The sequence below is a fragment of the Solanum dulcamara genome, chromosome 11, assembly GCF_947179165.1.
Source record: "Solanum dulcamara chromosome 11, daSolDulc1.2, whole genome shotgun sequence".
NCBI classification, from domain to species: Eukaryota; Viridiplantae; Streptophyta; class Magnoliopsida; order Solanales; family Solanaceae; genus Solanum; species Solanum dulcamara.
Genome location: NC_077247.1, coordinates 52,721,669 through 52,747,393, shown reverse-complemented (window position 1 = coordinate 52,747,393; position 25,725 = coordinate 52,721,669). Strand labels below are relative to the sequence as shown.

Genomic DNA, 25,725 nt, shown 5'->3' with positions numbered 1-25,725 from the left:
TGGCTGAAATATTTTTTAATAATAATTATTGATTTTAGTGATTATTTTTTATTTATTATTATTGATAGTAATACATATTAATATTATGATAAATTTATTATGTATTAAAAAAAAATTATCCATGCAATATAAATATATTATAAGTGTTTTAAAATATATTATGCCTATTTGGTAAGCAATTAACATAACGTATTATAAATATATTAAAGTGTGTGATAAATGTAATATCCATAATAAAACTTGTATTATATATGTTTTATAAATTATTTCGGTAATATGTATTAAAATTATATTATAAGTGTCTGGTGAAAAAAAATGATATTGCTATAAATGATAAATATTTTTTTAATATAGTATATCTATGTAAATTTCCCTTTAATTTTTCTCTTTTGTCACTTTAAATAATAAAAAAGTTGTTGAAAATACTTCTAACATCGAATACAACACAAGTTATATCTATAAATGTATAATAAGTTATGTCGCTTAATTCCTACAATACTTATGTTGATAGAGGCATAAGCTCAGTTCAGAACTCACAAGATATGTCGTAAAAGACATAACTTGGTTCCTACAATACTTATGCCGAGTGAATTAAATACTACAGAACTTATGTCGAATATTTCTACAGAACTTGTGTCGGACAACGCAAAAATTGTCTAAATTTATGCCAAGAAGAATTAATTAGGACATAAATAAGAATATTTGGCCTATAATTTTTATTAAATAAGCAGACAGCAGTATATGTAAAAAAAAAATTTTTTATCATAATTAAAGATAAAAATTAAAAACTACGTCAAAATACATTTTCATAAAAATACAGGCTACAACCATTCCTACAAAAAATTATCATATTTAAAGATAAAAATTAAAAATTACCTTAAAATACAGCTATTCATACAAAAAAATATTATTTTAAAAATAAAAATTAAAACCACCTCAAAATATAACCACCCATATAAAAAATTTAATTAAAAATATAAATTAAAAACCACCTCAAAATACAGCCATGCGTATAAAAATTTTAATGTCAAATGGACAAATTGAGTCGAGTTCTCGGATGTTATATTGTGTAATGTGTTGGTCAAAATTCAACCACAAAAGATTTGTATAGTTGAAATCTTGGTATAACTTGCTCTTAATTCCCATGAAAGACAGAAAGTGCTCGATCTCTAGTAATTATGTAACTTAGCTCTTTGTCTGTATGTTAATTTCTGTTTGTATATTTTATAATAAGCTGTCAGACTGTTTTAAAGTGTTTTAATAATGAAATAAGTAATAATATTGTATCTGCATGACAATTGACAACGGACGAGACAAACTTCTTTTTTGTGTCTTTCTTTCTTTCCACGTAGGGCATGGATATTAAATATTCTTCAACTTAATTTATACTAGTATGTTCTTTTATTATCTCCTTGAACTGACACTTTATTTAAAATTTTAAAATCTCAAAAGAAAATTTTCCATGTATAGATAACTCTGTCTTGAATTCTCCATTTTAAACAAAAAGAAGAAAAGAAGTCGATGATGCATTAATTGCTCAAATACGTAAGCTTTTTACTCAATTAACAATATTATTTTAAGTGCAAGTCACTTTCAAAGTTAACACGTACTACTCTCTATTAATTAAAAAAAATCTTCCTACAAATATTTACATAAAGTTTGCCCACATCACAATCTAACAGAGCACTCTTGCTCTACTCACCAAAAACAAAAAAAGTAACTCCCTTTAAAAGGGATCTTGACTTAATTTCTCATACATTTTAACATTAAGTAAACCAAATAATGACAGAAAACAAATAAAAAATTGTGATGTTTGTGTATTTTGTCAAGCTGGAGAGACAGAGGTAAAACCAAATTTATCAGACAAACTAGTTCTTGTCAAAGGTGAAAAATGTTCCATTTGCTGAATAAATTGTACGTCTTGCACCAAAGGATTACTTGTTCTCCCTGGAGGAGAACCTGCGTAACATGATGGTGAATTTCTTCCATCTCTTGTCTGCATTGTAAAAAAAAAACAATTATTTCAAAATTAAGAAAGAATTATGCGAAAAATTATAGGCGTATAAAAGATTTAAAGTTGATAGGTAACAAACCTTTTCAGCAACAATGTTGAGAATCCCACTTCTTCCATCAAAATTCTTCTGGCTGATCACATGAATTTCCAAATATTATTTTTCAAGAAAACTCACAAATACAATACCCCTCATTTTGATAAAAATATATGAAAGTGTGAAAATATAGGAGTAAAACGAAAAATAAATCATATAAATTGAGACACCGGAAATACCTGTTATCATTGCAATTTAGGGATTTGAGGACTTCAGGAAGAGTAGTGGTGGATCCTAGTTTTCTAGGCTTAGGGCAAATAGGTGGGACATCATTTTTCTCTTCAACAAAAATGCTCTTGACTGAAGAATGATACATCTCTGTCTCCCTTAATTTTTGTTTCTCTAATTAAATTAACATATAAATAAAAGTGCATTAGTGCTACTAATTAAATATCACAAGTACGATGAAATGTTTTTTTTTTTACCATAACATGGGCCACATGTTTTGTCTCAAAGAGGAGGAGAAAGAGAGAGAAAATAGTGATTAGTTAGTTAAGTGTACTGGGTTTGTAGAGTTAGTTATAGTGTTAAGGTTGAATGAGACAATTAATTGCTTGGCCAAGATTTCACGTAGGGTAAGGTCTTTGACTTGACTTTATTTTTCATATCTCTCCTCAAATCTCTCATCTTGCTTATAATTCATTTGGTCCAAGTATTTAGGTATCCCAATATTTATTTCAAAACTTAACTTAATTATCTGTTTATACATACATATACTAGAGTTGAACTTCTTTAATCATACAATTAGAATTGTCAAATTTAGATAAGCTATATGTCACTCGTCCGATATATCACGAGTTGGACAAGTGAATAATTAAGGAAGACTCAATTTTGACTTTATCCGTCCAGACATCCTAAGATATAATCTTATTTCGTAACAAACACACGCAATATACATTTTGTTTATCTTCTTTCCTTACAAGTGCATATACCATGAAGATCATTAATTCTTAACCATTGTATGTTTTCATCACCTTCTGGTAACAAAAGAAAAAAAGAAAAAACAATCATGCCCTCTAGAAAAGAGCATCAGAGTTTCATTGAACCAACATATTATTACTAAATATTTTGGCATAGGGTTGACCTACCTGGACAACAATCATTTGCTAACGTGAACGCACGAGGAAACAGCAAGCAAAATAAACCATCCCCAAGAACCTTGTTTCTTAAACTCATCTTCTTGGTTGTAAAGCAATATTTTTAACTTAAAAAACCCCACAACAGCTGCTACAACTACTAGGAAATGGACTATCCTGCAATGCTGCAAAGTGAGGACAGACAAACAGGGGAACAGCAATTTGTTGGTACAATGAACAGATTAAAAACAAGTTAAACGAAAACTCTAGTCCTTTGAGAAAGCCAGAGGTATATAATGTTTCTCCCCCGAGGGAATAGACCAAACACGCAACAACGCTCAAGTTACTTGAGCAGATGTTGGGGTAAACATTTATTCATTCACTCAGTAGATTGGTCAAAACTCGATCTGGCCATGCTTTATCATGGATACAGAATGGCGGTGAGAACTAAATTTATAATCTCACCCTAAGATAAATTGAAGGCATCCTGTCGTCAAACACAACAATATAGACAAGACCTGATCCTAGAAGTAAAGACTACTAATACAGTGGAACCAGATTAGACATTATAACATGTGCTCTTGTGGTCCTAAGTCAAATAACTGTTTCCAACTAAACGTTCCAACCAAAGGACGAACCAAGAAAAGAGGAGAGATATGATAGATGCAGAAACACATCCAATTACAAATAAGAATATACACAATCTCATTACAAATCTTTGGTTTTATTCACAGGTCATGAATTATATGTATCCCAGTCAAATGTAGGTAGTGAGAACACCTCATAATCAGTCGGCCCTTCAACAATGTTGTCAACAGTCTGTATGCCTTGTAATGAAGCTGGCTGAAAAACATCATTATCAGAGGGCAAAATTTTATACATCACTAACAACCCAAGCGTGAATATGGCTTGAAGCTTAGTTGAGTCTCCTCGTACAGAAAAGAAAAGTAGCATTGCGAGGAGGAACAAGTCAACGCAAAACTTCATGATAGATAATACAGTATCCATCAACCTCCCATCATTACCAGCTGGGAAACCTCGCACTCTGTATACAAACAGGAAGTTGTACTTGTCAACCACATACCTGTACCCAAAGTAAACTGCACCAACAGGAACCACCAGAGGAGCAAACGAACAATAGATCAAGGTCAGGGCAAATATTGTCAGATTGAAAGCATAATACTGTGCAAAATCAAACTTCGGCTTTGGAACTGGTGAGGTTCGGCTGACAGGAGGGTATTCAGACAAATCTTGTCCTGGGAAATCAATTTCATTTGGAGAGGCATCATGTAAAAATCCGTTGTTGTCAACAACCACAGTTGAACTCCTTTCATGAATCAGAGGCCTCTCCAAGCTATCAATGTCTTGATTTTCCAATGGGTAGTCCTCGCTCCTTTCTGGTACCAGCTGAAGCATGTCATTTTTCCGAAATTTTTGAAGCTGCTTCTTAATCCAAGGAATTGGAGTTAATAAATCAAAAGATATACCCAAGAAACTGCTTGTAATTAAAAATGCAAGAGACGAAAGGCATGTCCTTGACAAAAAGGAAGCAGTCATGTACTGCTCGATCTTTTTGCAATCTTCTCCATCCAAATAACAGCGACCCATACTTAAGAGAGCACCCTCAAGAGTCGATTCGACCAGAGCCCTAAGCAGAATGAGATTTACCAGAAAGAAGCAAACCATTTTCAGTAGCTCAGCCCTTTGCTCACCAGATACAGTAAGATGTCGTTCAAATTTTGAAAGATAAGAAAGAACTGAAGGGATAACAATGTACATGCTCACAAAAATCAAAACATTGGGCAAAAATTGAAATATTATTGTTGCTAGCCAGCTCGAGCCCTGCACCCAGTTCAGCCACATCTGAGCATGATCCATTGCTTCAGCATTGATTATTCGCCCTGCACTTTGAATGGCACTAATCACAGCGAGTGGAGAACTGCAGAATAGCAGCATCAACAGTAGGCATGTGTTCACCAACACTCTCCGTAACTTTAAGGAGAACTTTGTCGATCCCAGGTGATTCCAGTATATGTCAGTAGCTAAAGGAGCTCTCTCTACTTTCCACTGGTTCCTCTGTAGTTGCAACTCAATGACTGAGAAGAATCGACCATATCGCCTCCTCTTCTCATTTCGGAGGTCCTGGACAGCCTTATTAGCTGTAAATACATCCTTAAATATCACAAAAGCTACACCAGCACCTCTTGCCCTCCCTTCTTTATAAGATGCCATTTCCATCTCCATATCAGCTCTCAACTCTTGCAATTTTCTCAACCTCTCTTCATCTGAGAAACCTAATTGATCCACAACACGATACCACGTATCCTTAGCCTTTCTCCACAGAAAGAACAGTCGCTCTAACAAACCCCGCCGATTCACACTATCATTATCATCCTCATCTTCCTCACCCTCATTTAAATAACCCCGTGACTCAATTTTTGACACTAATTTAGATATATCTTCCCGAACCTTCACCAACTCTGTAGCTAAATCATCCAAGGCACACAAATCCATAGGCACAACTACTCTATACACCTTCCCCGGATATTTATGCTGAAAATACTCCACCAAAGGTGTCTTATCAAAACCTAAGGTTTTAGGTACACCCTGCACCATAATGGTAAAAATTGCACTGACATTCGTACCAGAGTTACTTGGATTTCCATAGCCGTCTCTAAGCCTAGTAATTTTCAACCTTTCTTGTATTTCACTTATACCATAATGTACCAAAACAACAACAATAACAACAAATATAAAGTGAATCCAGAGTAATGGAGAACCTTTTTCTATATGATTTATTGTAGTCTTTGAAAACTGATCAGCCATAGGAGCCTTACCAGCATAAATATTCAACGGCAGCATTACAGCTAGAGCAAGAAGGGCGAGGAATAATAGCAGGGCGGAGCTGCCGCCCTCAATAAGGAGATATTGTGCAGCGTCGGCGCCGCAGTGGCGGGCGATTTCAACGCCAGTGGCGTGCCAGGCAGCTAGGAGCTTGGAGACAATGGCAGTGGGACCGGGCATACGACGGTGGTCGCTTCGAAGCTTCCCGAAAATGAAAATAAGGAGGCAAGTCAAAGCTCCAATGGCGGAGATATTGAGCAGGTACTGGATGTTACCATACCAAGCGACGTCGTAATTGAAGTCTCCGTCACCGGCAGACGGCGGAGGAGAGAAAGTTGAGTTGGCTGCCATGGAAGGTGGGTCTGCAGAGTAACTGGATGGGATCATATAGAATTGAAATTGGGATTCATATAATGTTAGGGTTTTGGCGGGTCGCTTAATTGCAGAATTGATTGACCCGAGAAGGTGATGAGAAATAAGAATGTCGAAAGGTCATCCCTTTGATGTTAAGATCCGATTTCAAGTTGTAAAGCCCCTGTTAATTGTTAAAGCCTATCATAATAACACAATTAAAACTTTTCCACGTTTTAATTTTAGTCCCGTAAAAAAAATATTATTTTATTAAAATTAAAAATAATTTAATTTAATTTAATTTTTTTCATTTTCACTCTTAATGATTCAACTGCATCAATATTTAAGAATTGTTGAGATCATATTTTAAAAAAATATATATAATGTTAAATAAAAAATATCACATAAAAACGGCGAGAGTAATTGATTTCGCTTTAACCGCCATGCGGAAAGGAAAAAGGTACTTACTTATAAGTATACACTCACATAACCGAAATTGCTAGGCCCAATAGAGATAATCTGACTTTTTTATAATGGGCCGAATATAATTCTGAGGCCCATATCCGAGTTTGTGTTGAACATAGTAGGTTCTGTTGAACCCAGTATTAGAATGGTACATCCAACACAGATCTTTGAGCAACTGATGGTACTTGATAAAGAGACCATTATAATTTACAGGATTGATATAGTAAAATTATAAATGCAAATATAGAGAGTAGGAAGTAGAGGTGTCAAATTAATAGATCAGATCAAAGTTTGAACAGGTTGAAATGAGTTAAACGAATCATAATTTAACTTGCTCAAAGTTAATCAAAATCAAAAATGAACTAGATCAGTTATAGGTAAAATCATGAATGAAATAACCCAACGTAGCTCATTCAACTTGAAACATTCAATATCTTGCTAATTAAGTACACTGTCGTGAAATTAAAAACAATTGTTTAAGTCATATTAAAGACATTTCATTCACTCATCGATGTTCGAATAATTAGACCTTAAGATCTTTCAGTATCTTACTTTACCCCATGAATCGTGATATATTACATATATTGTTGGGTTCAAATTCAGTGGTATTGAATATTTGAGTTTGAGTGCTCTGCCTCAAACCTTTCATAATTAGGCATTCCTTATGAACTCCACTACTTCACCTTTCCTTTTCCTACAATTTGCCCTTTCGTCTTTCGTTGCTTTCCATCATGTATTTTTCTTCACTCCACATTTTTCCTCCCTTTTTTGTTTCAAAATAGTATATATTAAACTTAAATGAGACTAAAACGTCTAGAAAAGTCCCATTATGTAATATGATTTATATGTACCTACGTACGTAGTATTAATAATATTATCTTTTGAAGCCAAAGAAAACTCTTTCACCTTTTTTCATTCATTGTTTATTATAATCAAAATACAAAGATAGATCACTTTGGTCAACAAATCTAATGTTGTAAGAACTATTCAAAACTGGAATCAAAAATATCAAACAATAGAAAGAAAAAAATGTACTTTCAAGGAGCTAGACTACTAATGACGGAATCAAAAAGGAAATTTGCACATGACCTTTACCTTTACCCCCCCCCCCCCTCCCCCCGCTTTTAAAATAATTAAGTGATATATAAAAGATATTTTGTGCATAATCACATGGGTTGACATTAATACAACCTGCAATTTTTGGTTAAAGGATAAAACAGACGCTATTATAATGACAACATGTAGATTAGTTTAATAAAAAAGAACAAGCTTTTCTTGTAAAACATATAATATGCGGCTTGATTTGGTCCGTACAAAACAATTAATTAGTTAATGAGTTAAAAAAAGATAAAGAAAATTGGACTTTTATTAATGTTCAAATGAGGAAGATTAAAAGTTTAATTTGTTGACTTGATGATAATCTCACTGTCATGTTCAATGAAATCAAATATAAAAGGGTAGCTTAGTCGGCTCTTATACATATGTAGTCTGAATTGAATTAATTGAAGTTAATTTTGTTTTGAGTTTCACAACTGAGGTTTTATCTTATAAAAAAAGTCGTATACCATGATACCACATTAAATACATGATATTTTTTTTGTCTCATATTAGTTGTTCATTTTTTTCTGTACACTTTTTAAAAAGTAACATTATATAAAAAAGTAATTTTACTAATTTGTCCTTAAGAGAATTTTTTCTAAGACTTTATTAATTCAGTTACACTTTTTAAAAATTAATTAATTAATTTTATGTTGATTTTTGTAAATTAATGAGTAATTTAAGATAATTACTTTTAGGGGCCGTTTAGTGTAAGAGGTTAACATAAATAGTTCTGAATTAAAAAAAATAGTCCATGAATAAAATTTTAATGATTGTATGGTTGGCAAGTTTGGGATAATTTATTCCAACATCTATACAATAGTGATGTGATAAGTTATCTAATATACATGATGAGATAAATTATCACATCTTATCCCAGGATAATTAATTCTGAGATAACTTGTTTCCAACTAAACGAACTCTTAGTAATATGAACAATTAATATGATACGAATGTCTTCTACTCCCTCCGTACCTTTTTAATTGTCATGATAAAGTTTTGCATCATTCTTAAAAAACATTAATTAGGAGCGTTATTTGACTAATATATATACCCTTCATTAATTCTTTAATCTTTATCTATTTATATGCCTTTTAATTTTAGAATAATTAATATTAAGAATAAAGTTAAAAAAGATAATTAATTATTTTTTAATTATTTAAATTGATAATTATTTTAAAATAAATATTTTTAGTATTTGTGACAATCAATATGAGATTGGAGGGTAACTTTTTTCCTTGACCATGCGAAAACTTCAGATTTGAGATGCTTATTAGGAAATTACTCATTAATATCATGAGTACAATTTTCCAATGGTAAGAACTGATAAACTTGAGTGGACTTTGATACGTGTGATTTGTGATAAGGGCAGTAAAAGTATTGTAATCCTTTTTGTAAGGTGATACGTATTTTGGGATGAAGGAAATATTTAAATATATGGATAATATAAAAATTATTACATTATCATGATATTTAACTTATTTTAGTAAGTTATGCATTGACAATTATTTTTCGGGTTAATTGTCATCGTTCAAATTCATTACACATATTATTTACTTTGATCAAATAACTTCATCAAAAGGAATCTGAAATTAGCTACAAATTTTGTTGTCATTTAATTTGTAACCAACACAAATTCATAATAATATACTGTTAGAGCAACAATTTTTTCTATTTAGCAATAAAAATTGTCTGTCATCAATTTTTAATTTTTTAAGTAGTGGGTTACGCTGTAATCAAGTTCAAAAACATGCATATCACATGATTTATAAAGTTCCTTAATTTTATTTCTCATTTTGATGTGATATTGACTAAAAAATGTGCATGCACTCTTTTGTCAAAAGTTTACCAATTTTTAGTTTTTTGACCTACCCTCTCAATTATGTGCGTCATATTAATAATCTCAATCTCGCTTATTATATAAATGAGATTATTACATAATTATCATGCTTATTTGATGATGTGTGTTTCTCAATGACGTACGTCTAACCCCTTCAAATCATATATGACATGAGATTGTTAATTCTGCAATCATATTATATGCATGAAATTACCATCCAAATTCGCACTTTATAATAACACAACTTTCAAGAAAACACTAACCTAACGTTCACATTCACGAAACTTGTAATTGCATGAGAGTTAGCTATTGGAATCAAAACTTTTACCCAAACAAGTTTGTTGCTTCTGTTTATTCATGACGATATATATATTGCCTGAATTTTTTCTTGAATTTAATGAAGATCAGATGGTGAATTTGATGATGTAATTTCTTTGATTGTGTTCTCATTTGGGTTGGTTCCAAATTCAGTGATCCCCTCCATCTCAAATTATGATTTTTTTGGGTCATGTTTAAAAATAAGAAATAATTTCAGAAATTTCCTTTCATATTTTGCTTTATATAACAATTATATCTTTTGTGATTTACAATATTACGTTTACTTTTCTTATTTGATTTTTTTTTAACTATTCTTTAAATCTATTTAAACTAAATATAAATTAATTACGATTTGACAAGTTTGTCTTTATTTATATTAATTTCTTCATATTATTAAAAAATACTTTAAAAATAAACCAACACATATTAATTAGTACTAAATCAACTCAAATAAATTAGTACTATAATATGTTATATATAGATACGTGTTCTTTTAATTACCAAACAAAAATTAAATATCTCTACAAAGTAAAGTGAATAATTCACTGGTGATTTCATTCACGGTAATCCTCACCAAGGAAAATGAAGAGAAATTGAATAGGAAATTGAAAGTTTGGATAGGAGAGGACTTTCGATTCTTAAGAATGAGAATAATATTTATTTATGTTGATTTATTTTAAAAATATTTATTAATTAAGTTGTTTTTATAATGTGGATTAACATAAAGAAATTAATATAAAGAAGGTTAAATTTGTCAACTCGTAATTAATTTATATTTATTATTAATATGTTTAAAGAATGGTTATTAAAAAATTAAAATAAAGGAGGTAAGCGTAATATCATAAACTACATAGGACGGTGAGTGTTATAGAGTGAAAGCTTAAAGGAGGCCTCTAAAATTATCCCTAAAAATAATTATGTCAAATTTATCATGTTAAAAGTTTAAGATAAAATTAAATATTTTTTTCTTTTTACCCTTGTAGAAATTGTTTTTGAAAATTACAAACACTTCAACTGCGAGTGATGTTATGATTATTCACATTCCCATAAAAAATAAAATAGGTTTTAAAATGCCTCAAGAATAATATATTTTATAATTTTGCCCAACCTTGAATTTAACATCATTATTCATTGTAGCCTACTGTATACAGTTATGGCTATAATTATGTTTATTAAGATAAGCTCTATAATTAGCTAGCTACTCGTCATGTTCGAATATTTAGAGCATTATACTTCTTTAGTTTTATTTTGTTAATGGTGATAATAATATTAATCATCTCTTCCAAATATTATAATTAATTCCGCCTCGGAGGAAAAATAAGTAGGCATATTACTAAATTCTGATCTTATCTACAGCTAATTAAGATCAACAACAACAACAACAGGTAAGACTTGAAATAGCATAAATCCCATGGGTCAAATGCGTTTTATGCGGGTACAAAAATATACATTATAATAGAATAAAAGAGAGACATCTTTGGCAAAGAAAATAAAGAAACGAGAAGACAGTACTATTTGATTAACATTTGTAATTAAAATAATATTAACCTGAAAATATTACCATGATTATTAGTACTAATATACAACAGAGGCTCTATGACAAAACAAAACAAGAATATTTATGATGAATTTGTAAAAATTTCCTATGATTAAGTTGTTATACCTATAAACTATTTTAGATAAGCTAAGTCAAATAAACTCAATTATTTTTTTGGACTTATTTTAAACACAAAATGGCTTAAGTTAGTCAATCAAACACTCAAAAAAGTTGAAAACAACTTATAAGCAACTCAAAAAAGCTGAAAACAACTTATAAGCTGGTTTCAACTTTTTTTATTGTTTAGCTGACCAACTTAAAGTCATTTTGTGCTTAAAATAAGTTCAAAAAATAATTTGGCTTGTTTGACTTAATTTATCTAAAGCACCATATAAGCTGAAAATAGCTTATAAGTTAAAAAAAATTAAGTTGGACTACCCCAATTTTTTATTTTTTTAGCTTATAAGCAGCTTAAAATAAGTTAAGCCAAATAAGCACTAAATCAAAAAAAAATAGTTGGGTTATCCCAACTATTTATTTTAACCTATAAGATAATTTCAACCTATAAACTGTTTTAGATAAATTAAGTCATGCATCTTGGCAACCCATTTGCATTGCTGGTTTTCAGCTATCGATTTTGATGTTTATTCTTTTTAGTAAAAAAGCTTAAATATATTATTGAACTTTTAGAAAAGGCTTATTTATGTCATTTGTTAAAAGTTTGGCTTATTTATGCCATTGCCATTTGAGAAAAAGTTCATTTATACTATTATTTTTTAACTTCAATTTTTCAAAATCACCAAACAACTTTTAACAATTTTCAATTGAAATTTTGGATCAAATGTACTCTTTTTGCTCCTATTTCAAAACTACCAAGAACACATGAAGAACTCCAAAAACTATAAATTTTTAACTTTTTCAATTTTTCATAAAATCACCTCAAATGTCAAGAGTATCGTCCCTCCGAACTAGATACCAAAATTCAATATTTTTTGAGCTCGAATTCAACCTAATTCAACAAAACACACTTTTTTTTTTTTTTAAGTTTTAAAACTTTAACCTCCTTTAATTGTAGAATTTTTTCCACAACTCTAAATCACTTGAAAATTTGAACATAGACTCAAAAAAACTAGGGAACATGGATCGAATGTCAAAAACAACAACAAAAATAAAAATCAAAATAGATTTTTGAAATTTTGAGTCTATCGTTAAAAGATGTTGAAGTTTTGAAAAAAAATTAAGTGTGTTTTGTTGAGTTAGATTGAATTCAATCTGAGAAGATATAATTGGGTTTTGATATCTAGCTCGAAGGAACGCTACTATTGAATTTTGAGGTAATTTCGCGAAAAATTGGAAAAGTTGAAAATTTGTAATTCTTGGTATTCTTCATGCGTTTTTGGTGGTCTTGAAGAAGAATGAGCAAAGAGAGTACATTTGATCCAAAATTTTAAATGAAAAATGTTAAAAGTTGTTTGGGTAGTTTTGCAAAATCGGAGTTGTAAAATAATGGTATAGATGAACCTTTTTCTCAAACAACAATGACATAGTTGAGCCAAACTTTTAACGAATGATATAAATGAGGCTTTTCTGAAAGTTTGATGGCATATTTGAGTTTTTTTTTTTTTTATAGTTTTTTTTTAAAATCCGCCTAGACAATTATTTTCAAAAGAAAAAAAAAGAGAAAAGAAACTCAAAATATTAAAAAGAAAGACTTTCTCTTCAGTTGGTTCAATCACACACTGATTCAGAAAAGTTTTTTTTTTAAAAAAAAATAAACCTTCCTTTTTCCTTCTTTTATCTTCTTCATCTTCCTTTCCTTTCTCATCTTTAACCTTCAACTGAAAAACAGATATTATATATGGAGAGAAAGGAAAACAAAAACTGAAAAGAAACAAACAAGACAGGAAAAAGATTTAATCTTTTTTCTTTGTTTGATAATATTTAACCGTATATTCGCATAAGCAGTGGTTGATCTTTAATGGATCTATAGATCTAACGATTTCAGAACCCACATGAATATTGGCTACGTTTTATTGTCATTTTCACAGTGAAGGGTTCAGTAATTTGACGGGAAAATATAGCATATAAGGCCTAATCACAACTGTGAGTCTTCTTTTGTTTTCTTTATTTAGGTGACTGGTGAGCAATTGTTAAATCTGTGAGCTTTATGGGTTTCTGTGGGTCTTTACTGCTCTTTTGGTCATTTGTACTTATGGTTTTACTGGGTTTTGGATTTTACAATCTTGAAATTGACCCCTTCTTTTTTTGGACCAGTTTGACCCTGCTTTTTGCCCCAAGTTGTTTTCAAATCTCGGGAGATTTTATTCTTGCTTGTTGAAATTGGGATTATGGACTTTGTTTAAGCATACTGTTGTGTTCAAATCTTGGTTTTGTTGATAAAGATATGATCTTGGTGAAGTTATTATCTACCTGAATCTCTTGTTGTATTGTTGTTTCCAATTTGTAGAACAAAAGGAGTAGTGGTGAAAGTTTTTAGTTTTGGAGAGCTCTTGCATCCGTTTGGATGTTGAGGAATTGACGGTAAGCAAAGGTGAAATGAGGGATGTTATCAAGGTTGATAAATTTCCTGAGGGCATGTTGCCGGTCATCGGCGGACCGTTATGTACATACTGGTGCAGATTCAGCTGGACGACAAGATGGACTTTTTTGGTATAAAGACAGTGGACAACACTTACTTGGTGAGTTCTCTATGGCAGTTGTTCAGGCCAACAATTTACTGGAGGATCAAAGCCAGATTGAGTCGGGTTCTCTTAGCTTGCTTGATTCTGGCCCCTATGGAACGTTTGTCGGGGTATATGATGGTCATGGTGGGCCTGAAACATCGCGGTATATCAATGATCATCTCTTTCAGCATCTCAAGAGTAAGCAATATTGGATTTTTTGACTAAACTGCTTATCTGTCAAGTATTAAGTTGCATAAGTTGATTGGTAGTTCTACAGGGTGGCTTGCCGGATAGTGTTTGTAGAATTAGTAGTTTGATAGCTTGATGTTGATTACACTGCAACTTAAATATTGCAGGGTTTGCAGCTGAACAGAATTCCATGTCTGTTGAAGTAATACGAAAAGCGTTTCAAGCAACAGAGGAGGGATTCCTTTCTCTAGTTGCTCAGCTGTGGCTAACAAAACCGCAGATGGCTTCTGTTGGAGCATGCTGTCTGGTTGGGGTGATCTGTGATGGTACTCTTTATGTTGCCAACCTTGGTGATTCCCGGGCTGTTTTGGGGAGACTTGTCAGGGCTACAGGAGAGGTTCTAGCCATTCAGCTTTCAGCTGAGCATAATGCAAGTATTGAGTCTGTCAGACAGGAATTGCATTCTATGCATCCGGATGACCCACAGATAGTCGTTTTGAAGCATAATGTATGGCGTGTAAAGGGTCTGATACAGGTATGCTTCTGAGAGTGGTAACAAGCGTGCTCTACACTCTAGTTCGCTACTGTGTGGTCTCATCTTGCCTCTGGGTTTAATACAAAAATCATTATTGCACTCACGTTCTGTTCTCATTCATTTGTAGGGTATATATGAGTTTATTGCCAAGTCTATACTGGCTTTTGTCTTAGGTTTTTACACACCCTGAAGCTGAAGTGAATTAAAAGCCTGTGATTGTTTCCCCCAGTTGTGTCTTGTCTTTTTGATACCCCAAATACCTTATCCTTCTGTTTAGGTTTGCTTAATGAGGGATGAATGGAGGATTAAACTTCCAATTATATTATCTAACCGAAAGGCTAGGTTTTTATCCTGCATTATGTGCTTTACCTAGATTCCTGTTTTTCTAATTAATTTGTTTCTTTACCTCACAGAACATGTATTTATTATTTTGAGAATGTTTTTAATCTTTTATATTAATCTGCCAGATTTCGAGATCTATTGGCGATTTATATCTCAAAAAAGCTGAGTACAATAAAGAGCCATTGTATGGAAAATTTCGTTTGCGAGAACCTTTTACAAGGCCCATATTGAGCGCAGATCCAGCGATTTCAGTGCATGAACTCCAGCCACATGATCAATTTCTCATCCTTGCTTCTGATGGTCTTTGGGAACATCTTAGCAATCAAGAGGCAGTTGATATCGTCCAAAATAGCTCTTGCAAAGTATGATCCTTCACTTGAAAGCATAACATATCTTATTCTTCTTTTAATTTCTTAAAATTATTTATATAGTGTCATGGATTGAAAGCTGGTCTGATTTCCTTAGGCGGTGCATGTCTATATTTTAAGCACATTACAAACTGAAACCACGTATCCTGGTATTTCTCTCTTCGCAAATCATCGCATTACTGCACTGAAGCTTTAATTATAATGTACTCCCCCTTTAAAAATGTTCCATGTCCTGGACATACCAGAAACAAATTGAACTCTTCATCTTAGATCCTCATCTATAGTCAATAAAAGGCAAAAATATATGTACCACGAGCACATCCATTTGATGAAAACATTAGTTTTTCTTTGTGGGACTCTTGCACTCAAATTAACAAATAAAAAACTGACAGTTGATAAAGGCAATAAAAAACTGTTAGAAGCGCAAATCCTCAACAAAAGCTATAAGGGTAACAAACAACAATTATTTATGAGTAATGACAAATGGAAATAAGAACTTCAAAGTTCATTGTTCCCTTCCAAATTCCCTTTCGTGTATGTTCTTCTGTGTTTTCCTGGCATGAATATGGTTGAGGTTCGTCTGAATGTTGATGGATTTCAATGTTGCACTTATTAGGAAAGTAATTACCTTTTTTAAATTCCAATCTTCAGGGAAGTGCTCGGCGGCTTGTAAAAGCTGCACTGCAAGAAGCTGCAAAGAAAAGGGAGATGAGGTATTCTGATCTGAAGAAGATTGATCGTGGTGTGAGGAGACATTTTCATGATGATATCTCGGTCATAGTCGTGTTTCTTGATTCAAATCTTGTGAGTAGAGCCAGCTCACTTAGAGGGCCCTCTTTATCTCTGAGAGGAGGTGGTGTGAATTTCCCAGCAAAAAGTCTGGCTCCCACTCCCACATAACTTGGTACTGCTTGACCATTTCACTCTGTTGTATACTTTGCTGTATCCTTCTGAAACTTTTTATGACAAGATCTTGTAGTAGCTTAAAGAGAAATAACAGAAAGTGCAGCACTAATTTATTCTTTTGTTGTGCAATGTAATGTTTTTGATGTTCAATGTAACGTTTAACTTGGAACAGGCGTCTTATTAGCTTTATGATCAGGCAAGAAGATCGATTTTTTTTTTATTTACAGTGTACTTTCTTGATGATGAACTTCTCTGCTTATTTCATTTTCCTTTCTTGCCACCTGTTTGATATGAAGGTTGATTCCCACAGATGGTGTAGAACGGAAGCCAATGAATGATGAATCATTATGTTCTATCAATTTTACTTGCTCACTTTTCTGTGGTAACTGTAGATAATGGAAACTCGGGGTATTTGTGCTTCTTGAATAATCACTCAAAATTACGAAGACATTAAAACAGTGCATTTGGATGCTGCCAAAAGCCTCTCATTTTGAACCCACAATGTGTTGCTTTTCCTGGAAATGGATTCTTGACTGTTGATTTCCGACACTGTTTTACAGTTTGGTTACCGTATATTGGCCATGGGTGGACCGAGAATTTTATTTGTCTATCTCGAATTCTTGGCACCTTATAATCTGCTGTCAAGAATACGTTGATATGTTTTTATTTGGCAGTACACCAGTGCTCACCAGCCAGCACCTTCCAGAAGCAGCACTGAATAATGGACCATGTACGATATTGGTTTAGTCGACTAACACCAACAGTAGTATGTGGGGGGCAGCTGAAAGTTGACCATTTCTCTGTACTTTTGAACCTTCTCTGAATTCACAGGTCATCAAATCATCCATTTTTGACACTTTTGATTTTGGCATTTCATGATTTAAGTTGCTATTTCCTAATTTCTGCTAACTGGAATACGTTATGATGACTAGTTTTATGCTAACTATCAACTCAGCGTTATCCTTCTCCTTTATCCGAGCTTGGGACCAACAATGTGAGCAAGGCCAAACGTTACAGTAACTGATTGCAGTATAATGACTCAATTCTAGCAAGATAGGATAAAAAAGATTTATATGGAAATGAAACTCAAATATCAAAGTATGGGACCAACAATGTAAGGCCATTATTAGATCTTCCATTCCGAGAAATTCTTTTTATCTTTTGATGAAAGTGGGTGCACCCTTAATCAAGGATCTCGGGTGCGAGGCTTGAGAATGGAGAAACTACTAGTAGAGAGAAATAGAAATATGTTTTTTGTCGGTCTTACATTAATCAAACTTTAACTGATTATATGTTAAGCCTAAGCTCTTCGTTTCCGCTTGTGCTTGTTTCCTCAGAAGTTCCTGTCAGGTCATATGAGTCATCTTCAAAGCTTATACTATAGGTATCTAAGCACCTCAACTTTGCACTCCCAAAGGATAGGTCATCTATGTCCATGTAAAATTTCTGCAATCTAATGCCGTCTATGCTAACTGAGCTTTGAGAATAATCAAGTTGTTTCGTTCGATGGCTTCCCCTTTCGACTGATCTGCTTGACAAGCTAGCTAATTTCAAGGAACCATTTGAAGGTTGTTTATGTATGATATTTTCTGCAGAAAATAAGGCAGACTCCAGTTCTTGCCACACTTGAGTCATGGTAGGCCTTTCTTTGGGAACTTTGACCACACATTTCAGACCTAGTTGTCCCATTTTCAACATCATTTCCATGTTGCATTCCTCCATTAAGAGATTAGCATCTATTATTTCATCGATGCTTCCTCGTTCTAAGCTAGGTCTTGCCTGCATAACAAACAATGCAGGAAATCAATTGAGAAAATGAAGTGGAAATTCTATTAGGCAGACAACTTCATCATATTGACATAGAATGTTTTGTACATAGCAAATATTACCCAATCTATAATGTGATAATTAGGATGACCTCTAATTTTCTCGACTACAGGTCTAGCTGCAACAAGCTGCAGTAGTATAACACCATAGCTGTAGACATCAGTAAACGGAGTCAACTGGAGAGACGTACAGTAGGCAGGGTCAAGGTACCCTGGTGTCCCCTTTATCTGACTGCTAACATGTGATTGATCCCCAATAGGACCTGATTTCACTAGACCAAAATCTGAGACCTTGACTTCAAAATTTTCTCCTACTAAGATATTGCTCGGTTTTATGTCCCGATGAATTATACTTGGTCTGATTCCTTCATGCAGATGTGCTATCCCTGGGATAGCAAGTATTAACGAGTATCAAAACTTTGTCCTCTCATCTTCTATTGATAAACCACATAACACACTGAAAAATTACCTTTAGCAGCTCCAATAGCTATCATCACTCTCTGCCTCCATGTTAAGCTCCTTCCGCCCCTCCCTACAACAAGCATTTCCACAAAACATTAAACTTCAGGACTAAGCAAGAAATCATGACTCTGGAGTTGGAACTTTACCCATGATATAGTCTAACAGAGAACCGTTTGGAACATACTCGTACACCAGAATTTTTGCTCCCTTTGGTCCTGTTGATGAATAAAACAACACGATGAGCCTTATAATCTTTGACTGTAATATTAATTAAGTATGGTGAATTTACCAGCTCTTTGGCAGAATCCCACCAAGCTAACGAGATTTTTGTGCTTCACTTTTGAGACCAACCTGATCTCTGTGTGCAGATAGCAATTGTATCAATTACTGCAAAATTTCAGGCGTATAAACAGAAAGAGGTATTCTTGATTACCATTTTCAAACTCTTCAGTACTTGTATATGATTCAGTATGCGCCTTCTTTATAGCTAGTGTTCCCTCCCCATCAAATGTTCCTCGATAGACATTTCCAAATGCACCAGAACCAACCAGACAATCTCGACTGAAATTATTAGTTGCCTTTTGTAATTGTTCAAACTGGAAAGGCTTCAACATCAGTTGTTCAGCTTTTAGATTTCCTAATTACCCAAAAAAATGTCAGTAAAGGAAGAGAAAATACAGAAGTGGATATCCAAATGAATCCAATATACAATCAGTTTCCAATAGACAATGAATGTGCTATAAATGTAACAGAAATCTTATTTATTTCTTAATTAGTTTCTCTTCAGAGTATCTAGAAACTGCAATGCCAATTTCTCAAGACATTGAACACAATGCACTGTCCATGACGAAGAAAATAGGAACTTTTTGTATCCCACAATGCACTGTCCATGACGAAGGAAATAGGAACTTCTTGTATCCCTTGAAGATTCACTAACCTTTTTGGTTCTCCGGTAACCTAAAGCATGCATAAAGCTTTCTCTTGAAGCAGAAAAAAAATGAACCACCAAAAAGCACTATCAAAATTCCAGCTGATACTCCTCCCCATATGTGTTGCTGACTTTGAAAGAAACCTCGAGTCATTTTTCTTTTAGTTGATCCCACGGGCCACGTCTATTCTGCTAGGCTTTCCATGCCTTAATTTTTCTTTGCATTCAACTGCTTAACTAAGTGGGCTAAAGCAAGAATAGGTAGGTCTGAAATACTTATTCAAAAGGATTAAGTATCTCTGCCGGCTACCTATTCATTTCTTGTAATTCCATGCCAATCCAGACTTGGTCAGTTATCCTTCTGTCCAAGCGGCACATATGTCCAAAGAGGACATGCAAACATATATATATCCATGTAGATGTGTTGAAAATATTCATCCGAAAATGACTTCACAGTAAAAACCAGAGAATGGGATGCATTTGTTTCATATTATATAAAGATTGTCATGTTTTCCATGATATTATATAATTGTTGGTGTTGTTGACAGCATCACACGCTGTATTTAGGAAAGATATCACTGTCTGGTTTACATTAATATGAAATAATTAGAAGCATTAAAGATACCTACAATAGTCCATCTACTGGTAACAACCTCCCTTATTATATAAGCAGCAAGACAAACAGTGTCTTCATAATCCAATTACGTATACTACTATGAAATTCATTGCAGAGCTGTAACATTAAGTCGTCAGCAGCGTGTAAACATTAAGAATACAAGATCCAGGAGCATCATTCTCTTGTCCTACCTTAGCTCACAAGAACAAAAAAGATCGAATCTATGTTCAATTGCATAAGTACAACAATTATGCTTTTTTCCAGTTGTGTGCAAGTTCTTTTTCATAAAAAGATTGACATCTAACTAAAAGCTTGGCATTAAAAGGAGCTCAATATGACGAGTCAAACCTGAAAGTATATAGGAACAACAGAACAAGTCATACCATATTGTCTTCTTTCTTGATAGTACAATTTAATACACAATTGTTGCATATACAAATAAATCAAGAACACCCAAAACTTCTACTTTTACACAACTGGAAAAAAAAACTCAACCAAAATCAAGCTATACATTAACCAGAGCTCTATCTTGTAACAAAGTTTCTGCTGCTTTTTTCCCAGAAACCAAAGCTCCATCAAAAGTAGCACTAGTCACATGATCTCCACAAATGTACAAGCCCGGTTTTATTTTCGGGTTCCTCTTCAAGTTAGTGGGTGGGCATTGATTTGGTTGGGCAAACCCGATCCTATACATCCTCAAGTAGCTCCACGACCCAACTATAGACTCCCCAAACCAACCCGATAGCTCCTTTACGACCCGACCCACCAACTCCTCATCTGCCACGTCACCATAAAGCCCCACAAGAGTGACAGAAACAAGTGCCTTCCCCGCCGGAGCATAAGAGGGAGCAACATTGGTAGCGAAGAACATGTTATTGACGATTCCTTTACCCGAACCGTTAAGAAGAAGAACCGGGTCCTGCACCGGAACTTTGTTTTGGTCAGCTGAAAAATACAAACAAACTGTGCTCCGAACCGGTTGCCGAACCTCAGCGGTTTTTCCTCCCGCCAGTAACTTAACTGCTTCAGGCTCTTCAACCGCCAATATTACCCCAAATTCACTTTCCAACATTTCTCCATTTTGTAATTTCACTCTTATTCTCGAGCTTGAATCCGATTCCGAATCAATGGAAACAACTCGTGAATTGAACAATATTGAATCCGAAGGCAATTTCGCCGCCAATTGTTCCGGAATGGCAGCAATGCCCTTCGCCGGAAGTGTGTTGTCACCAAGAGCTAGGCATTTGAAGATGAAATTGAACAGCCGCGACGTCGTTTCAAGCTCTCTATCGAAGAAAATTCCGCCAAAAAAGGGTCGAAAGAACCTTTCCAATATTGCATCAGAAAAACCGATCTTTTTCAATAAATCAATCGTAGGAACTTCTTCAGCACTCAATATTTCATCATCTCCTTGCGTCAAAACTTTCAATCTAGTCAATCCGATAAGTAATTTATCTACAACTGTACCAATTGGGTTAGTTAAAGATTGCAGAGCATCGGAGAAATGCCGGAGAGGATCAGCAACGGTGTGGAAACAACCACCATAGTAAACCTGAGCCCCAGAATAGAATTTTCTGAGGTCTAAAGAGTCATAATCAAGGATTTTTGGCGCTTCAGGGTAACCAGTAATGAAAATTTGGAAACCACGATCAAGGATAAATCCGTCAACAACATCGGAGCGAACGCGACCACCAACGGCATCAGAAGCTTCGAGAAGGAGAAATGGGATGTTGTCGGCTTGAAGCCGAATGGCAGCTGCTAAGCCAGCTAAGCCGCCGCCGATGACAATGACTCCGGTGGTATTATGCTGAGAGGTTGAGTCCAGGGATATCTTTGAGGAAGCATACGGCGGTTTTAGGAGTCGGAAGCGGTGGCGCGTGGAGAGGACAAGAGTTGGGGAAGGGAGAGAGTAAGTGGCCGGAAGGCAGAGACACGGCGGCATTTAGGATAACGGAAACGGGAGGGACAGTATCTAATGTGGATTTCGTTAGTTGTATGCTATCCATTTGGTGGGGCCGAATTCTGTGGTGGAAGGCGGAGGACAGCTTATCCCGTTCCTTATTTCTACGTTTTTATTTATTTTTGGTGACCCAATTAAATAGTACTCCCTATTTTATATTCTCCCCGTTTAAAAAAGAATCACCTAATTCAATTTGACACAAAGTTTAAAAAATAAAAATAAAAATTTAATCTTGTGGTTCTAAATTAAAGTTATATCAATATAATAAAATATTATTTAATTTTGTGGCTTTAAATATACCACATAAAAATTGAAATTAAAATATTGTCAAAAAAAAGAAAGTGTGTCATTTTTTTTGAAACAAACTAAAAAAAAAATAAATTATTCTTTTTTAAACAGATGGAGTAGTACTACGATATTTAATTATAATTGTAAAATTGGAACATTATCATGTACACATAAAGAAGTAACTTTTGTTTGAAACTACCTAATTATACAAATATTTCTGTCATATTTACTAATTTTTCTTATAATTTGAAATTACTATATTTTATCTCACTAACTAATAATTTTATTTCAAATTTTAAATTGGATATACCTAGATACATGTTTTTTGTTATCAGATACATTGAAATAGGGAGAGAGGCAAATGAAAATAGAAAGGATGCAAGCTAGATTTGTCTATGTATTTTAAATACATACGAATCACACAAGATACACGCCAGATACATGAGCGAGATCGGAGCGAGGAGAGGAAGGTGAGCAAAATTTATTTATGTATCCTAGATACATGCAAATCTATTTGGATACAGTGTATTTAGAACAAATTACCGCTAATTTTAAGCTCATGTATCTGAGTATCTCGAGATACACGTATCTAGAAGCTAATCGTATTTAGAATAAAGTACAGCTAATTTTAACCTCATGTATCTGAGTATCTCGAGATACACGTATCTAGAAGCCAATCAATCTTTTTATGTTTAATTGATCAAAATTTGTGAAAAATGAAAGAAAATGATTTCTTAAAAATAAGAAAAACAACTTTCACAATTCACATTTATTGTTTTCTCCCACCCTCACCCCACCTCCCCAAAGCCTCATCACAGCCAACCCCACACCCGTACCCCCAACCATCCCCTATAATGTTTGCGTAGATTATGCACCACTATGTTTCAGATTTTTTTTTCTGAACCTGTTTTTCCATCAAGCTACAAGCAAAATTGAAAAGGTTTTCTCTCAAAGCGTTTTGTGAAATACACACTTATTGACAAAATTTTTGGTTGAAACTTCTCAAAAAATACATTGACCACTGTGTCGTCAAAGTTGATATTTTCGATAGACATAATTTATAAATGTGTAACTTTTAACTTGGTAACAATTGATATTTATGTGCTCCAATTTTTGGTATACACAAATAAACACTTAAATTTATAAAAAATTGAACAAGTAGACACATATTCGCATGAGATACACTCATCTTGCATTGAACTCTGAGTTGTCAAAGTTGATATTATCAATATGCACTGACCTTTGAGTTGTCAAAAGTTGATATTATCAATATGCACAAGTTCTACGTCTACATTTGGCATATATGAACGTCTATTTGAAAATTAAATGAAGCGTATTTGATGTAGATATATATTGGCATTTGTTCGTTTTGTTTTGTGGCAAGTGTATTTGAACAAGCATTCTTTGACTGGCTCAAATCCATAAAATTGAACTACATGTTTCAATCTATATCATTTTACTGGGGCCTGTTAGCCCAAACCTTACTAATTTGGAAACATTTAAATGGATTAACATGTTCAAAATGGTGTCCCACGAACAATAAGTGACTTACTGAAGTTAATATCAATATATGTTTCCTGGCCAATGGTTGCACTACAGAGAGAGCATTTATGGACAAATATAAAAACTCACTAGGCTTGGAAGATTCAGCTTCATTTGTTCTTAGTGTAAAACATTTTCATTTCATAATTTTCTGCCTTTAAACTTTGCCGTACGCAAGAATCTCCTATCGATACAAAATTGTTAATTGGCTCTCCCCATTACTCGTGGTGCCAACCACAAATATTAATAAAGGCACCACACCTGCATTCCCAACTTTCGAACCTTGGTGTGACAACTAGCCACTTACGTGCCATTTGGAAAGTTATAGAGAAGTAAGAAAATTCTTGAAGCCTTCTAGCCTTGTAAAAGGTTCTAGATAAAAGTCTTTTATCTTTGCAAATACAAAGTATTTGTAGACAAATATTATTTGCACATTAGCTCTTCCATGAGATTGGTACATAAAAGAGTCAATCACTTGTAACTCATCAAGCAAATCATTCAAGTCTTGACTAAATATAAACGCATTCATTTGGCAAATCTCTCTTATCTTTCATATCTAGCGTTTCTTTAATAATCTTGAGTGTAACAAGAGTTTACTAATTGTCATAGCAAGAAGTGAGAGCAAGCTGTCAAGTGCCGGACAGTGGACTATAGAAAAAATGAAAATTAAAACGAGTTCCCGAGACTAGGGTTTTTTAATTTTAGGGGCAGGATTACAGCTAGTTCTCGAGCAAATAGAATGAGGCAACCTACCGATGTAAGTCAAGCATCTTACCTAAAAACAAAGAAAACGAGAAGAACAGGGAGAACATGCAGCAACCCTTTTATGAAGTTGCAAAAGTCAAGGAAAAGTGCATAACTAACAATTGTTGACCAAGCTCAATATTTTGCAATTAGCACCGGTAGGCCAAAAAAATATCTCATACATCTACTGGTTACAGGCCTGCCTAGTAGAAACATAGAGAAAATAATTTTTATTTTATTGTACTGCAAGTATCAAATTTAGGTACGACTTTATGCAAGAGGTGTGAGTTGAAACATCAGCAGCAATACGGTAGGTGCATGAACATAAAAATAATACTCTTGTAAACTAATTCTTCTTTCCTCCTTGATTGAGAAAAGTCATCCACTTCTCAAGAATATTCATTTCATTACACAAATAATGTGTTGGCTATACAGAGCACCTCAAGTAATTTACAATAAGCATAGGCCAAATACTTTCTTGAAAGCACCTTGTCTACAACATGCCCAAGTGCAATTCTGCCAGTGAGGTCGGGAGAGGGTAGGATATAGGCAGACCTTACCTCTACCTTTATGCGTTAGAGAGGTTGTTTCCGAATGAAAGCACCTTATCTAAGAGGGCAATTTCAAATGTCTTGTTAGGTCAATTAGGATCAAGGTAGATTGCAAAACAAGAGGTACACCAATACAAAGTACTATTT

General features: G+C 33.7%; 5 protein-coding genes across 6 annotated transcripts; 1 reads left to right on the top strand and 4 right to left on the bottom strand.

Moving 5' to 3' along the window:
- Positions 1–1,657: 1,657 nt before the first annotated feature.
- LOC129872018 (uncharacterized) lies at positions 1,658–2,449 on the bottom strand. Its single transcript, XM_055946853.1, has 3 exons — positions 2,288–2,449; positions 2,094–2,145; positions 1,658–1,996 (listed from the first exon to the last, which is right to left on the bottom strand). The coding sequence occupies exons 1-3, from the start codon at positions 2,422–2,424 to the stop codon at positions 1,826–1,828; spliced, it is 360 nt and encodes a 119-aa protein (XP_055802828.1). The 5' UTR covers positions 2,425–2,449; the 3' UTR covers positions 1,658–1,825.
- A 1,370-nt stretch (positions 2,450–3,819) lies between these two features.
- Positions 3,820–6,550, bottom strand: LOC129874367 (CSC1-like protein At4g35870). The gene has a single exon (XM_055949640.1). The coding sequence runs from the start codon at positions 6,413–6,415 to the stop codon at positions 3,920–3,922; it is 2,496 nt and encodes an 831-aa protein (XP_055805615.1). The 5' UTR covers positions 6,416–6,550; the 3' UTR covers positions 3,820–3,919.
- A 6,827-nt stretch (positions 6,551–13,377) lies between these two features.
- On the top strand, positions 13,378–16,830 carry LOC129873309 (probable protein phosphatase 2C 60). 2 transcript variants are annotated; one of them, XM_055948378.1, is made up of 5 exons: positions 13,378–13,740; positions 14,105–14,519; positions 14,678–15,045; positions 15,513–15,749; positions 16,407–16,830. In XM_055948378.1, the coding sequence occupies exons 2-5, from the start codon at positions 14,201–14,203 to the stop codon at positions 16,653–16,655; spliced, it is 1,173 nt and encodes a 390-aa protein (XP_055804353.1). In that variant the 5' UTR covers positions 13,378–13,740; positions 14,105–14,200; the 3' UTR covers positions 16,656–16,830. The 2 variants fall into 2 exon arrangements, with proteins under 2 accessions (XP_055804353.1, XP_055804354.1); XM_055948379.1 differs by having other exon boundaries at positions 13,398–13,740; positions 13,912–14,519.
- A 1,052-nt stretch (positions 16,831–17,882) lies between these two features.
- Positions 17,883–20,141, bottom strand: LOC129874530 (probable serine/threonine-protein kinase PBL22). Its single transcript, XM_055949825.1, has 7 exons — positions 19,887–20,141; positions 19,383–19,586; positions 19,239–19,307; positions 19,096–19,164; positions 18,957–19,019; positions 18,551–18,873; positions 17,883–18,440 (listed from the first exon to the last, which is right to left on the bottom strand). Exons 1-7 carry the CDS (start codon positions 20,029–20,031, stop codon positions 17,949–17,951), a joined length of 1,365 nt encoding a protein of 454 aa, XP_055805800.1. The 5' UTR covers positions 20,032–20,141; the 3' UTR covers positions 17,883–17,948.
- A 578-nt stretch (positions 20,142–20,719) lies between these two features.
- Positions 20,720–22,569, bottom strand: LOC129874529 (uncharacterized). Its single transcript, XM_055949823.1, has one exon. The coding sequence runs from the start codon at positions 22,433–22,435 to the stop codon at positions 20,999–21,001; it is 1,437 nt and encodes a 478-aa protein (XP_055805798.1). The 5' UTR covers positions 22,436–22,569; the 3' UTR covers positions 20,720–20,998.
- Positions 22,570–25,725: the final 3,156 nt, after the last annotated feature.

What these genes read in the sequence shown, in the direction of transcription:
- LOC129874367 (XM_055949640.1), bottom strand. Translation starts at nt 6,415, where the DNA reads ATGATCCCATCCAGTTACTCTGCAGACCCACCTTCCATGGCAGCCAAC.
- LOC129873309 (XM_055948378.1), top strand. Translation starts at nt 14,201, where the DNA reads ATGTTATCAAGGTTGATAAATTTCCTGAGGGCATGTTGCCGGTCATCG. An exon ending in TCTCTTTCAGCATCTCAAGA is followed by an intron (nt 14,520 to 14,677) that starts GTAAGCAATATT and finishes TAAATATTGCAG; the next exon opens with GGTTTGCAGCTGAACAGAAT. An exon ending in TCCAAAATAGCTCTTGCAAA is followed by an intron (nt 15,750 to 16,406) that starts GTATGATCCTTC and finishes TCCAATCTTCAG; the next exon opens with GGAAGTGCTCGGCGGCTTGT.
- LOC129874529 (XM_055949823.1), bottom strand. Translation starts at nt 22,435, where the DNA reads ATGCCGCCGTGTCTCTGCCTTCCGGCCACTTACTCTCTCCCTTCCCCA.
- LOC129872018 (XM_055946853.1), bottom strand. Translation starts at nt 2,424, where the DNA reads ATGTATCATTCTTCAGTCAAGAGCATTTTTGTTGAAGAGAAAAATGAT. An exon ending in CTAAATTGCAATGATAACAG is followed by an intron (nt 2,146 to 2,287) that starts GTATTTCCGGTG and finishes TCATGTGATCAG; the next exon opens with CCAGAAGAATTTTGATGGAA. An exon ending in TCAACATTGTTGCTGAAAAG is followed by an intron (nt 1,997 to 2,093) that starts GTTTGTTACCTA and finishes TTTACAATGCAG; the next exon opens with ACAAGAGATGGAAGAAATTC.
- LOC129874530 (XM_055949825.1), bottom strand. Translation starts at nt 20,031, where the DNA reads ATGACTCGAGGTTTCTTTCAAAGTCAGCAACACATATGGGGAGGAGTA. An exon ending in GTTACCGGAGAACCAAAAAG is followed by an intron (nt 19,587 to 19,886) that starts GTTAGTGAATCT and finishes TTGGGTAATTAG; the next exon opens with GAAATCTAAAAGCTGAACAA. An exon ending in AGCTATTGGAGCTGCTAAAG is followed by an intron (nt 18,874 to 18,956) that starts GTAATTTTTCAG and finishes TTGCTATCCCAG; the next exon opens with GGATAGCACATCTGCATGAA.